General features: G+C 40.4%; 1 protein-coding gene across 2 annotated transcripts in view; it reads left to right on the top strand.

The window, feature by feature from the left end:
• Positions 1-293: 293 nt before the first annotated feature.
• Positions 294-14,666, top strand: part of BMAL2 (basic helix-loop-helix ARNT like 2) — a 31,448-nt gene continuing 17,075 nt past the window's right edge. Inside the window, exons 1-4 of one of the 2 annotated variants that reach the window (XM_062491824.1) lie at positions 294-446; positions 8,479-8,626; positions 9,804-9,839; positions 12,691-12,729. In XM_062491824.1, the coding sequence (XP_062347808.1) occupies positions 386-446; positions 8,479-8,626; positions 9,804-9,839; positions 12,691-12,729 (284 nt within the window). In that variant the 5' untranslated portion in view covers positions 294-385. Of the gene's footprint in view, positions 447-8,478; positions 8,627-9,803; positions 9,840-12,688; positions 12,730-14,666 lie in introns of those variants that run through there. The other variant, XM_062491825.1, reaches the window with a different exon arrangement.

Here is a 14,666-nt window from a genome sequence, read left to right as displayed (position 1 = left end):
GGCATGGAAAAGGTGGCAGCGCTTGATTTGCGGTACTACCGCAGAGCACCCAGGCTCGGGCAGCACCGAAACAAGCCATCGGCGTGTCTCTCGAGTAATTGGCTTTCACTGCACTTTGGCACTGGAAGCCGCGGACCCAGCCCGCTCTGCGGGGCCGCGCTGAGGGGCCCCAGGCGGCGCCGCCACCCCCGCACATCTCGCGAGAGGCGGCGCGCGGCCGGGGCGGGACATGGCGGGGCGGGGGCGCTGAGGGTGGGGGGGGGCTGGCGGGGCAGCCCGCGGTTCCTCCTCGGCGCCGGCGGCTCCTCCTCTGCTCACCTCAGCTCACCCCCTGCATGCCGGCGGTGCCGGGGGCGCTGTGGAGCGGGGCACGGGGCCGCCCGCCATGGCCGAAGCAGGAGCGGGAAGCGCCGAGGGCGCCGAGGAAGAGCGGCGGGCGGCGGAAGGTGGGAGCGCGTCCGCCCGAGGAGCGGGCGGGGGGTGCCCCGTCTCCCTCTCCCCTCCCGCGCGTTGGGGGCGATGGCGGGTGCCGTGTGTGGGGTGTGTCTGCCTGTCCGTTTCTGTCCGTCTGTCGCCCGCCTCGGTGATGTGGCACGGGCGGGTGTTGTTGTGGGGCTGGAGCCCCTGAGGCATTGCCGTCTTTCCGTGAGGGCGCTCGGGGCTGGTCCGGTGCCCGGTGCCGCTCCGCGGCCGCTCGGGTTTGTGGCTAATTCCCCCTGGGCGCTCCTCGCTCGCTGCTCCCGCTCAGTGGAGTTCAGTGGAGGTACCTGGAGAGCCCACACGGAAACACAGAATCACGGAATGGGGTTGGAAAAGACCTCTGGAGATGGTCCAGTCCACCCCTCTGCCCAGGCAGGGTCACCTGGAGCAGGTGACACAGGAGCGTGTCCAGGTGGGTTTGGAATGTCCCCGGAGAGGGAGACTCCAGGCCCTCCCTGGGCAGCTGTTCCAGGGCTCTGCCACCCTCAGTGTGCAGAAGTTCTTCCTCTCACTGAGGTGAAACTTCTTGTGTTTGTCCATTGCTCCTTGTCCTGTCCCTGGGCAGCAGTGAAAAGAGCCTGGCACCGTCCTCTTGGCATCCGCCTGTGTAATGGTCACTGTGCTGTATTGCTGTGGCAGATGTGTCATCGTACTGATGTGAATTGCACTGAAAAATCTGTTTTGGTTTGGTTTTTTGTTTTTTTGTTTTTTTAATTTTATTTTGGAACTTAGTTTGTAGTTCACTGTTTCTGGTACACACGTAGCCTTGCCTTAAAACTCTAGTATGATTTTTCTTTTTTTTCTTTTCTTTTTTCTTTTTGGTAGGTAAACATAATTCAGTATTTTAGGTTTAGCTTTTCTGTGTGTGTGTATGTGTGTGCCCACGCTTGTATGGCGACCAAGGTTTGATCTTTCCGTGTTTTTAATCATAAGTTTCTGGTACTAAATCAAGGCTGGTTGTAAACCACCAGCTGTTGCTCGTGTTCCTGCTTGGAAACGAGTAGGGTGCTTCCCCTCTCCGAGGAGAAGGGAGGGTTTTTCAAGGGGTGTGGGGAAACAGAAATGGTCCAGCCCCTTCTGAGCCATCACTGCAGTTCTGTGTGATTAGCACCACTTCTTCTAGGTTTAGTAGTTGTTTTCAAAATGCCTCTTGGGTTATATGGGTATCCTGGTTGTCTCAAATCCTTGACATGTTTCTGTCTGTGAGGCTTGATTGTTTATAAATACTGTTGTAAAATTTTGTGGCAAATAATGTGGTGTTTGAAAACCAAGTGTTGTTGGTGGGGTTTTTTTGTAGTGTTTTTTTGCAGTCTGCTAGACTGTGCTTAGAACTTAAGACTTACTGTTTCTATATCATGCATATACTGAAAGGAGAGAAAATCATCAAATTGAAGAAACCTCCAAATACACAGGCATTTCCATTTTTCAAGTAGATTTGGGAAATAAATGAACCACAGGCTTTCATGTTTTATTGTGAGATTAACCCTCATCCCTTCTTTTTCTTCTGCTGCCTGTGTTCATACCTCTTTTTGTAGTGGATTTCAAAGAAACAAGTTTTGGGTTTCTGTGTTTTTAAGGCAAAAGTATCTTAGTTGTTTGTGGGATAGGCCACACTAAAGTTACCTGCCTAATAGGTTTTAGGTGTTTTGGTTTGGTTTCTTTTTTTTTTTTTTTTTTTTACTTGAGCATACTGTTGGTACATTTGCACGTTATGAAAAACAAACTCTAAAATGGGTGGTTCACATCCAAGAATCAAGTGCATTGTAAGAAGAAATAATCTGATGGGTGACTTTGGAAATGAATTATTGTGAAATTTCAAAATTCCCTGCTTGGACTGCAGGGCCAGCTAAAACCATGGAAGTTCTGCAGCTGACTTGATAGGACTCAGCATTCTGCAATCACATGATTCCAAAACTTACAAGAAAACAACTATCCACCATTCCTCTAGGAGTATATAATTGGAGAGGATTTGTGGTTTGTTTTTTGTTTGGTATTTTGTTTTTTTCTTTGCAGAAATGAACCATGATATATGAGACTGCCGATTCCTATCAATGCTCTCTACCTGGTGTGAACATGAAAGTGCCTGGGAAAGCAGGGTGCCCTTTCCAGACCTTGGGAAGAATCTTTTCATTAGCAGCTTTATTTTACTTTTTAATACACTAATAGCTTTGGCCAAATATTTTGTGTTTGAAGTCTGTTAAGTAAATGTGTCATTTAAGTGGTAAGTTGTGATTCTTCACAGCTTCTCTTCCAGGCAATGAAAACAAGTAAAAATAGAATCAGTTGCCTGTGTTATTATTTGACTTAAAACACTCTGAATTACAAACATTTAAATTTTCCTTTTTTCATTTTGTGAGATTAAAATCACATCCAATGTTCTTAAAATAAAAGAGTTTATTCTCTGGATAGTGTTGTTATAAGATGCTTTCATTATTGAGTCCTCTGTATCTTGCTCCTGCATTACACATGCTTATAAAATCTGGGGAAAGAATAAGCTGCTTTAGTCCATACATTTCTACTATTTTCAGAACTTCTTTCCAAACACTTTTGTCCCAGCTTCCAATAAGAGGTACTGTAGGCAATGATCTTGATGCCAGGCTTGCTGTAAGTAGTTTGAAGATGCTTTTCATGGCCTATTTTAAAGGTCTAAAATAAGTAAATTCAAAGAAATACTTAGTACAACTCTCAGCTATGTGTAGAAAATACGGTTCTTTGTTTTGTAGGTGTTCAGACGTGCAGGACCTCCAGCTGATATCACAGCACCTGTAACTTCCTTTCTTGTGCTCTCCTGTATTTGTGTAGGCTCTGTGTGTCATTTTCACACTCCTTAATGAATATCTGCAACAAGAATTCATTAAAATAAAATGAAATGTTAGAAAAGTAACTCCATAGTAAAATAAAACAGTTTACATGGTGTGGAGTGATTTGCCTCTGTCAGTGTGAAGCCATTGCCCCTTGTCCTGTCACTCCAGGCCCTTTTCAAGAGTCTCTCTCCATCTTTCCTGTGGGCTCCCTTCAGGCACTGGAAGGCCACAGTGAGGTCACCCCAAAGCCTTCTCTTCTCCAGGCTGAACAATCCCAATTATCCCAGCCTTTCCTCCCAGCAGAGCTGCTCCATCTCACATCTTAAAAAAAAAAAAAATCCAAAACCAAACAAATAAAAAACCCCAAATGAAAACAAACAAAACCAAATAATAATAAAACAAACAACCTCCCCCCCCCCCCAAAATAACAGTTGGTTTTGACAGAACTTTACAGTCTAAAAATAACTGCTCTGGCTGGGCTGCACAACCCTCTGGTGCCAGTTCACACTCACTTCTACCAGAATTTGGAGTCCTTTAAACTTGGGAAATCTCAGATTCCTTGGCTAAAGGGTTTTGTGCATACCAGGTACATACCTTTGGAAAATACCCCTTTTAGTAGTCTGTGATGTCCATGATCTTAGAAATCTAAACTCAAAACACCCTCTTTCTTCTCCTTTTCTTTGAAACTGTTTCAAAATAGGAAGCTGGATTAAAAGTTCCTTATTTTTGGAAAGGCTGTGCCAGTGCTAACACATTGTTAATTTAGGCAGCTGCAGAGCTGCCACGTTTCTCCAAGTGTCACTTATTCCCGGACTATGGAAGGCATCACCATAAGCTTTATAAATGTACTTCTTCAATGATACTTTATTTCAAGCTCATTGTACTGTAATATCTTGGTACTGAATTTGGATGTTCTTTTTTTAAACTGGCTAAATGAGGGCTGACTGACAGGCCTTTTAGTTAATTAATTAATTTATTAATAGTACGTGAACTTCTATCTGCCTGCTGTTTTTTTGGAGAGCTAATATGTATCCTGCAAACCTAGACAGAAGAACATTGCTAGGGGTAAGGGGTCTTGAGGTAGTGCTTAATCAGGCCAGTAATTTGGAAAGCCTATCTTGGGCTTGAAGTTGGTGCATGTGGTGCAAACAGGTGCTGTCTGTGGCTGTTGTGTTTTAAGAATTGTGTGATATTTATGTACTTGGGGTGGGTTTCATCTCGCTTATCTTTAGATGCCCAAGTCTGAGGCAATTCCTTTGGTCCCTGTGTAATTGCTGACTAGAGATAGGCACTCTTGGGTTGTATCTCATCTAACCAACTGTAGGAATCTATTTTAGATTGAGATGAATCACCCTAGAACTGTTTTATTTCATCTAGCCAAATGTAGGAATCTATTCTGGGGAGAGATGAATCACCCTATAAATGTCTTCCTCCTTTCAAGAGGGACCAGAATGGCTACTTCAGATGTGGACAACATTATTGGTTCAGATGAATATCTCTTTTTATGGTTGGTGGAGTTTGCCATAAACCTTTTCTAAAAGCTTGTGTTTGCTTAGGAATTGAAAACCTTAAAACTGTTGGTAGAGAAAACAGCTCAGGAATGTGGCATGGGCTTAGAAAATATTATTATCAGTAATTGGAAAAATGTGGAGTCTCCCAAGCCTTTTTCCTCAATGCATTGCTTGGGATTGACACAGAAACATTGCTGACACAGGAAGATGGCTGATTTTGTTTTTTGTTATATCTCTCCCCCAAACAGCAGTTTCATGCAGATCCCTTGCAGTTGTTCCCTTCTTTGCCAGCCCCTTGGGGTTTCTAATTATTATTTCTTTTCCATGTAGAAAAATACAAGAATAGGGGATATTCTTGTTATGAGAAATATATATTGGTAACCATCCCTGAAATATTTTGTTTGCCAGTTATGAATTACTAATAAAATTAGTGTTGAACTAATAGTTTTTTTTCATTTCTGATACTCTTACTGGGAAGGAGCTATTTTCCATATGTATTTGTCCTGTTTGGATGGTCTTTGCTTTTTCACAGAGGGAATTATTCCAGTGGGGAGTTTCTGTATTATTCTCATTATTTTCATCGGTCCAAGTGGACATAATATGCTTTAAAAATATTTTTGATTTGTTAATATAGATAAGCATATAGGCTTAATGCTGAGGGACAGGCATAGATTGTAATAGACCTGTATTTGAGGAACTGTTCGCTTGCCATTAAAATCTGGTTATCAGTATTCCAAGGCATTAGCAATGGAATGAGCTGTAATAAAAATGTCATTTCTCAGCTGGAATTTTATTTGGCTTGCAAACCAGACTAGTGTAAGTAACAACCTTTACGGTGGTAAACCAAAACATCTCTAGTTGACTTACTGTTTCTAGTAGTTTTAGAATTTACTAATGATTTTGGTTTTATAGAAACATCAACTTGTGATAAAGATTGGTCTTTGTGGATATTATTTTTCATGAAGCAAGCGTGCTGTGAAATTTGGGTTGATTTCATTTTGCTTCATATGTGTTTAGAGGTGTTTGTTTTGATGTCAGTGGTATGAAAATATTCACAGAAAATGCGAATATAGGAAATTCAGCCAGGTGCTCAAATGGCAGGTAAAAATCCAACTTTTTCCAATCATAGAAGTCCACCCTGCTTATTGGGGTACATTCTAGACTGTTCTCTCTGTGAGCCCGAAGCTTATGAAATCCTTTATCCAGCTCTTCCAAAGTGGTGTAGCCAGAGAGGGAAAGAAGTCTTTCATCACAGCCTACACAAGGCTGGGACACTCTCCAGGGAGAGAGTGAGCCCCTGGAATCAGCCAGGATCATAATGATAGCTGTTGTGTCCCCCTCAGAGATTATTCTCCATCACCCTTCCAGGCTTCTCAAAGCTGCCTTGGCTTTAGGAGCTGTTTCTGCCCACTTCTTGCTCAGTGAGTGGTAGGTATTAAAAAGATTTGCTCTCTTCTGTTAAACTCCACATAATCACTGTTCTGCTATGCTTGGTTGTTCTGAAGCTTTAAATTTATTTCTCTATTTGTTTTCTTTTGCACTGTTGATGAAGGTTTGGGTTTGGTTATTGTTTTTTTTTGTTTTTTAAATATATAAAGAATATAAGCTGCATGCTGAGCATGTCAGGGGTCAGTACAGATTCTTAACCTTGTATTTTTGTCCAGTATCAACCACCCATGGTACTGGCATTTAGTTTGTCCCAGGGACAGTGTTAAGGATCCAATTTATCACCTAATAATTTTAGTGTAGAAGTTCTTAATGGGTCACTGTTACTGTAATCTGAACATACTTTATTTTCTTCGTTAAGAAGAATGAAAATGGGTGTTGTTACTAAAGGTAGAAGAGATAAGTGCAGCATTCAGAATTTGTTGCTTGGGTGTGTGGGGGGAGCGGTGGGAAGTAGTTGTTTAATAATATTGAAGATAAATTGGAAAACCTGTAAAAGAGGCCTTGGATTTTGTTCCTTTAATGGGAAGTGTTTGGAAAGCAGGCTGGCCATCTGTGTGCAGAGCAGTATTTAGGTCAGTGGGTCTGTGCTGTCCTGCTTTGTTCCAGGACGAAAGGATCTGTTGTGCTGAAGGCATTCTGGTCTTGGAACCATGTAGGTTGCAGTTTAGTAAGTACCCTTTTATGAATATTCATCAAGACTGATTATACTTCAGTAGCTTAGTCAGGAATTACAGGATACTGTGACCTGAGCAAATTAAAACTGCTTCTTTAAAATAAACAGTTCCTTTGGATTCACCAGCGTTTTTTGTTTGTTTTGGAGTTGTGTTAATAACCAAAATATAAAATGAGACTTTTAGGGAGAGTCATCATAAAAATATTTCAGACATCTACCACTGTCTTATATAAATACTTACAGTATTTACTATGTAATTTATTTTAATAAATTTTAATGTGCCTAATTTGAATTTGAATATGATGTGTATTTGAAATAACTAGATTTTCTTGCTGTCTCAGATGTCCAGACGTTGTCACTTACTTTTCATGTATTCATTGATTCTTTGTTTCCACCTCTTTTTTTGAAACTTCCTGTGTGACTTAATGAGTTAAAGAGCTTTCTAAAATAAAACAGGGGCTGACTTTGTGTTGTCTGATTTGATAGAGAGAGGATTAGTGGAAAACCAGGCAAGCTGTTGTTATAGTATTAGCCTATTTTCATTTAACTCTCCAGAGCTTTATTCCAACACCAAATTAAAACCTGGAAGGTCATTTTTTCTGCTGTGAGATATGTTTACATCTAACAGGGAAAAAATATCCTTTGTATCATTGTTTTTGCACATTTCTACACTTTTGCAAACAACACAGATGCTAAAAAAAGAGAGAAAGCTCAGAAGAAAGTGTCCAATTTTTCTTTTTGCTGGATTTTCAAAGTGCTCCTCTTGGTTTTTGTTCTGTGCTAGAAGCACTTCCTTAAATGACATCTCTTCATCTCTCATCTGTCCTCACTGGCACATGAAGCCTAAAGGAATTCCTGCATTTGCTGAAACAGAGTTAATTCTGGCTCTTTGCCTAAACATCAGCTAGGTGATTCTTTGTGATAGCTGTGTTGAGACAGAAAAATAGTGCAGTAGTGCTTATGTTCCTTCAGACTGTTCTCCTTTCCCAGTGGGTTGCTAGGATTCCTTTGGCTTGTGATTTCTCTTCTGTCCTTCCCAGAAACAAGAGTTTTCCTTAAGAGGAGAATTGTGAAGGGAACTTGACAAATTTTTGAGTCTCTTCCAACTTCCATGGCAGATGTTCTGTGTAATTTTGGATTTTATGTCAGGTTTGTGATTATAGCAAACTTCAATTTTTTGGATATCCCACTTGATAAAAAAACAGTTCACAATGTATTTTTAATATTTATTTAGTTTGAGCTATAGTATTTTTGATCTGCTGACAAATGGCACAGCTGGTGATTTTGAAGCAGGATGTCTGAGGTGCTGGGACATTTAAGTGCAAAGATTATGTGAGGAGAGAGCTGTTTTATGTGGCCTTGGTGTGTTGGTTGGGTTGGTGAGATCATTGCAGCACCATGGGAAGATGATGCACTCTTTGTTGGACTTGGCTTGTAACCTTGGCTTTTTGTGTCAGGGACACAAGCTGTGCACAGACAACTTTTTGTCACGATGAGGATGAGAATGGATGCAGAGGGACGCAGCTCTTGCTGGACACTGAGCCTTTATTCTCGTTGACAGATAAATTCTCTGTGGATGGGAGCCCGTGCGTTGCCTGTGGAGGGCCCAGCCTCATGAATCCGGTCACTAAACCTGCCACCACCACTTCTTTCAATGCTGCCATGCCTGACATTCCAAGGAAACGCAAGGGAAGTGACTCTGATAACCAGTAAGTGAATCAAATCTCTGTGTCTCAGCCTAAATCTCAGACATTTGTCTGTTATTTATGCAACATGGTCGCTGTCTTTCCTTTTCATCTTCCTTCCTCCTTTCTAGTCCTTTGTTTATTACCATTAAAATTACAATATCTTCCAAATGTGTTCTGTGACAATCCCCAATTATTAAAAATAGAAAAATAATCCTTAAATCCAAGGCATATATACGTAGGATTCTGTAATGCCATTTCCTGGCCTGAATTGTCTGGATAATGTGTCTCTAATGTTGACATTTCCATCCTATTTTTTTTTCTTCTTTGCCTGCTAGTAAGGGCAAGTTCTTAAGTTGCTTGAAGTCTCCCAGGTACATACTAGAATTTTACCTTCAAGCATGAAACAAGATTACTGGTTAAGAGCAGCCATTTCCTTAAACGTGGAGACAGACCCGTGACCTAAAAATGGGGACTGTCCACTTTTAATGCTCAGTCTTTTTTAAGTGGGTCATACTTGCTGCTGAGGTGACACTGTCAACTGTTTTATCCTGTTCTGTAACTGCCAAACAGATGCCAGTTAACCAGAAAAGTGATTTGTTCAAAGCTGTGTAGATCAGGCAGAAATAAGAGGCACAAGGCTACAAATATCTGCAAACTAATGTGGAAAATCCGTATTTTAAAAGGTGGGAAATAGGAGATTTACATGTATTTGTGATTATTAAAGCAATTCTCTTTGATCACTACATCACCATATGTAGTCCATTGATCTGCAGAGTGTAGCTGTACTGTGGGTGTTGATGTAATTGTCAGCTTGGAGATTCAAGTGTATCATGTGCATAACTGAAAAATCCAGCATATTTTAGTTTCTGGGGAATAAACAGTGACTGTCTCCATTCATTTTCAGTAGCACTTGTTGATTTTTACCTGTTCAGTAAAAACGTTGGCTCCTCAGTAATGTTTCCTGAACTTTGGCTCTCTCCGATAAAAAAAAAATTAATGTTGCAGTTGAAAACATTAATTGAAAATATATGAGCTAATGAGAAGTAGTAACTAGGTTCTAAGACTAATGATCTTGCTGAAAATAACCAGTGAAGTGGAGTTACCATTAAAATTTTTCCGTGACTTCAGTCTTTTGGGTCTATCAGGTTATCTTGTGCTTCAAACTGCATTTTGCTTACTTTATGATCTGTTTCTGCAGGGATACAGTTGAAGTTGATGGTGATCCTCAGAAAAGGTACTTTTTATGAATGAATCCATTTCTGTTTTGAGTTCTGTGAACTTTTCACACTTTGCTGTTTGCCTAGATGAGCTGTGGGGTTCCTAGAGGAGTGCTTCATCCGGGGCAGGTCTGTGTACAGCAGACACATAAACATGTGGATGTGATAAACATCCAGCTAAGGAACAGGATGGACAGGTCCATCCAATGTTAAGGGTTCCTGATAGTTCTTTCTAAGATGATGCTCTGCTTCCAGCTCTACCACACTTGTTAGTATTGATTGAAGTTTAGAATGGGAAGGAGTGAAAGGTACCAGTTCAATAAAAAGACTTAGGGAGGCAAAGGAAAGCTTTCATATTCTTCTAGGACTGGTGAACGTAAAAATTTTGGTTTGGTTGTTTTAACCTTTTAGAGTGCTTTTAAAATTAGAACTATGATAACCATGTTGAAGTAATGCTGTTACAAGGTGGCTATGCAGCATAAGCAAACCCTTTGTGGAATATATGTGCTAGGAGGGTTGTTAATTACATGATTACTTTGTAGCATTTTCTGTATCTGGATACCTTACTTGGGTGATACTTGTTTTAAGTAGCCGTGCAGTGTATTTATAGCATAGACTGTTTCACCTGGAAGGAACCTACAATGATCATTCAGTTCAATAGCCTGAGCACTTCAGGGCTGACCAAAGGTTAAGGCACATTGTAAAGGGCATTGTCCAAATGCCTCTTAAACTCTGATAGGCAGAGTGGGTGTCCCAGAAAGAACAGACTTCCTAGAGAGAGGCCACCTCTCTCTAGGAAGCCTGTTCCAGTGTTTCCCCACTTTCTTGATACAGAAATGCTTCCTAAGGTCCAGTCTAGACCTCCCCTGCACAGCTTTAAACCATTCCCTTGTGTTCTATCCTTGGATACATGGGAGAAGAGTTCAGCACTTCTCTGTGCACTTCCCTTCCTCAGGAAGCTGCAGAGAGCAAGGAGGTGGCCTCAGCCTCCTTTTCTCCAGACTAGACAAACCAGGAATCCTTGGCCACTCCCCACAGGACATTCCTTCTATCCCTTTCATCAGAGCTGTTGCCTTCCTCTGAATTCATTCAGGGACCTTCCCATCTTCACCAAACACATTCTCACATTTTGGGGCCCAGAGGTGCACCCAGTATTCAAGGTGAAGGCACACCAGCGCTGAGGACAGCAGGATAATCACCTCTTTGTCCTTCTGGTGTTTGATGAGCCCAGATGTCATTTGCCCTCTGACTGCTTTAAACTGGGCCTGCTGTCAGCCACCACTACAGTTCCCTTTCTGCAGGGAGGTCACTCTTTGGTACATAGCTTAAAGGGTACTCTAAAAATCTTTCTTTGGGTTCTTTGTTGTTAGTTGTTTCTTCGTCAATTTTTTTTCATGGTGCTCATGATGGAAAGTGTGACTAAAAACCTCCTTTTCTGCCTTTAAAACATTTGCTTCCATTTTAGAAGAAATGGGGAAGTATCTTTAATAAATCAATTGGTAAAGTAGAGAAAAGCTGGTATTCTTTTTTTTTGTTTTTTCTGGTTAATACCCATTCTGTCCTTTCTAGTACCAACTAAATATACCCACATTGTAGCCACAAAGTGGAATTTCATCCTCTGTTCATGAAGTCAAGGTAGTTTGAATTTAGCTATTCATATCAGCAGCGCCACAGCTGTTAGGACAGAGGCTATAAAAGTCCATTGAAGGCTGGGATTGCTTGAGCAGCAAATTTGTGCTGGATTTTTTGCCCAAGTGGAGCTAAGGAAGAAGGAGAGTTAATTAATAGGGCACATGCTGCATTGTGTCTGGTCTGGCTCTTCCTTACTCTTCTCTTATGGTCAAAGAATGTAAATTCAGTTGGAATTCACAGTATATGGATGTTTCTGGTAAGTTTCTTTTAAAATGGAAGGAAAATACTAGTTATTGCTAACTTGTCTAAATCCGAAACAATTTCAATGAATTAAAGTCTTGGGGTGTTGTGAGCCAAACCTCCTCTTGTGTTTGGGTTTATCAGACTGTCTAGAAGATTTCTGGGTTCCAGTGAACCCAGATTCTGCATTGTCAGTTTGGCTTCTGGATCCTCACTGGGGGTCAGTGCTCAGTTACAGGTGGCAGCAGCTTTTGGCACCCTTCCTCAAGCTTTAATCTCCAAGGATCCTCCTGCTTTCTCGTGGGAGATAGCTGCTGCCTGCTTGGCCTCTCTTCTTTATCCTCATGGTACCATGGCCATGAATTCTTTACAAAGAATGGTGAACAGTGCAGTGGTCATAGGGAAAGAGAAGCTCATTGCCCTTGTTTGAATCATCCTTTTTAGTTTCCTGTTTCTCCACACTGCAGAGTTTTTATTGTGCTGCAGACTCTTACGACTGTGTTTCATTTACAGTTCTATTACTTTATGATTTCCCAGTCATTGCTGTATGGGAAATAGCTTAGGGATTTTTTTGTTCTTTAAAAAATAAAATTTAGGATTGCTTATTTTATAATTTGAAAATAAGATATTAGAAATAAAAACTGAAATAGATGATCTCTCTTTTAAAATTTTAAACAAGAAAATAAAATCAAGTCTAGTATTAAGTTATATGAATGTTCCAATAATGTTGTTGTCTCCAGAATAAAAAAAGCCCCATAATTATGAACTATCCCTTTAATATGTTCACACAACTGTGAATATTGCCAGCTGTGCTCTGGTCTCTTTCTGTTATGCATCACTTGCTGGGTCAGTTATGGTTTAGAGATTTTGTAGGTCTGCTTTTGCTGGAGCCACAGTAAATTTGTAGCATTTTCTATCCTCAGGAATTTTTGGGAATAAAGAAGTGCCTAGTATTAAATGTGGAATGTAAAACTCTGTATCTTGTTTTTTTTCTAGGAGTGAAGATGAAGAACATGTTAAAGTAAAAGATTTCAGGTACTACTTTTCAATAGAAAGACATTTTGCTAGTGAATTCTGAGATTCACAATAGTAATATATGAGTTTGTGGGTAGCATTCATTAAAACTATCCAATATTTAACAGTGAGCTTTTCCTTTTCCTTGCTAAATGTATAGTAATTTTTAAAGCCTCCTTGAGGATTTTATTTGCTAATAACTTTGATAAAAGTTGCTGCAGGATATTTCAGATGGTTTAGCAAAAACATGAGGTTGAAATTTTTAAGGTGAAAATTAAATGCAGTACACCCAAGTCATGTATAAGGAGCTGATCCTTCATCTGTATGAATTTGATAATTGTTTTTTCTAGATTTATCTAGAATCTTCTGGAGGTATTTAGAATTTATTCCACATGGAAATGGATTTGGCTAAAGCACGACCAAGTTTTCTTGTTCTAGAACAAGCTTTTCTATAGGGAATTATTCAAGTTTTGTCATTGAACTTTGAATTCACATAAACTGAGATTCACATGGAGCACTTGCAAGATATGAAATGTGTGACCACAGTTCAGCCAAACAAATATTTTAAACTACAGACAAACCACGTAGTAAAACCAGAGCTGTGCTATAAAGTCGATTTCAAAATAAGTCTTTCATTTTTCCTGTGAGTAGAGATGTCAAACCAGAAATACATCATCCACTCAGCATGCTGTCAGTATTATTCATATAGTTTGCTAGCCAGTAATTATGAAGTATTCATGTAATTGAAACAAAATTAAAGAAACTAAAATGTTCCAAGATAATTTTGAAGCAAAACTGTAAATATATTTATCTTCACAGAGCATCACAGATTGCTTTGTAAGATTGTAGATTGCTTTAATGGCCTTTATGTGGTATTGTTAACTTTTTCCCCTTTTTGGTGCATTAGGTGGAGGGAAAAAGAATCAGTACAGAGGTCTCTAGAGGTTTGCTTATCAGTTATCTCCTTCCAGTATTTCTTATCTGAAGCTTAGTGTGGACCCTGCTTTTCTCCCTTCACCTTTGTGGCTGGGCAGGCAACAGAAAGCTTGTACAGTCATCCAGTCATGCCCTGAATTTCTGCACCTGCCTGTTCAGTTTTTTATAACTCCTTATTGACCTTCAGAGATGTGGAAGGTTGTTCCCTTTCCTGGAATGCTTGTATCTGTTTTCCTGAGGTTCACAGTTCAAGGAGAATACACAGGATATTACTTGATTGTTCCTGCTTGACATAAAGGAAGAGTTGGGTGAACACATAGATCTGAGCATAACACAAAAAATGGAATCTAAAAAAAAAGGCTTTCAAGAGTGAAAGGCTGAATTCCTGGCAGAATGACCCAGACTTAATTGTGTGGTGAAGGCATACATGGTTTTTTTTGAAAAAAATCATTAAAATACTAGTCAGATCTTTAAAACTGTACTTTGTTGTTTCTCAACAGGCCAGGTATAGTTAACTTTATTACCTTTAATAGCTTTTGTTGCAGTATGCCAACGAGGAAAAGTTTTGGAGTTCAATTAACCAAAACTTATTCCTCACTTTGCATAACTATACTACTGTGTCTGGCTTCAGTCAGAAAGAAAAATCATCTGGGTTTTAATTGAGTGGCTGGCTTGTCTTCTGGGTAAAGAGGAAGAGAGTGAATGAAACTTTTCTTGATCAGCTGGAGGATGTTAGAGGGGAGGAGATGGGCTGAAAAGGTGATATTGTGAACTAGAAAGAAGTAAAGAAAAGGTGGCCTGGGCTATAAATGCACTTATGATGTGCAGTCATGTGGCCTAGAAAGAGTTTTCTGATGAAAACTGGCCAGGAAGAGAAACTCTTTCTGTGTCTGAGTTCTTGACAGGCTTACCAGGAGATGAAACCTGAGACAGCCTTTGTACCTTATCAGTAAAGGGAAAGCCTTCTGAGATACTTCTGGTAAATTACAAGAGGCACAGCTTTTTCTTTCCATTTCCACTCC

This window comes from Cinclus cinclus, chromosome 4 (genome assembly GCF_963662255.1).
Source record: "Cinclus cinclus chromosome 4, bCinCin1.1, whole genome shotgun sequence".
NCBI lineage: Eukaryota > Metazoa > Chordata > Aves > Passeriformes > Cinclidae > Cinclus > Cinclus cinclus.
The sequence above is the reverse complement of the archived record's forward strand: the minus strand, read 5'-3'. Positions and strand labels throughout refer to the sequence as shown.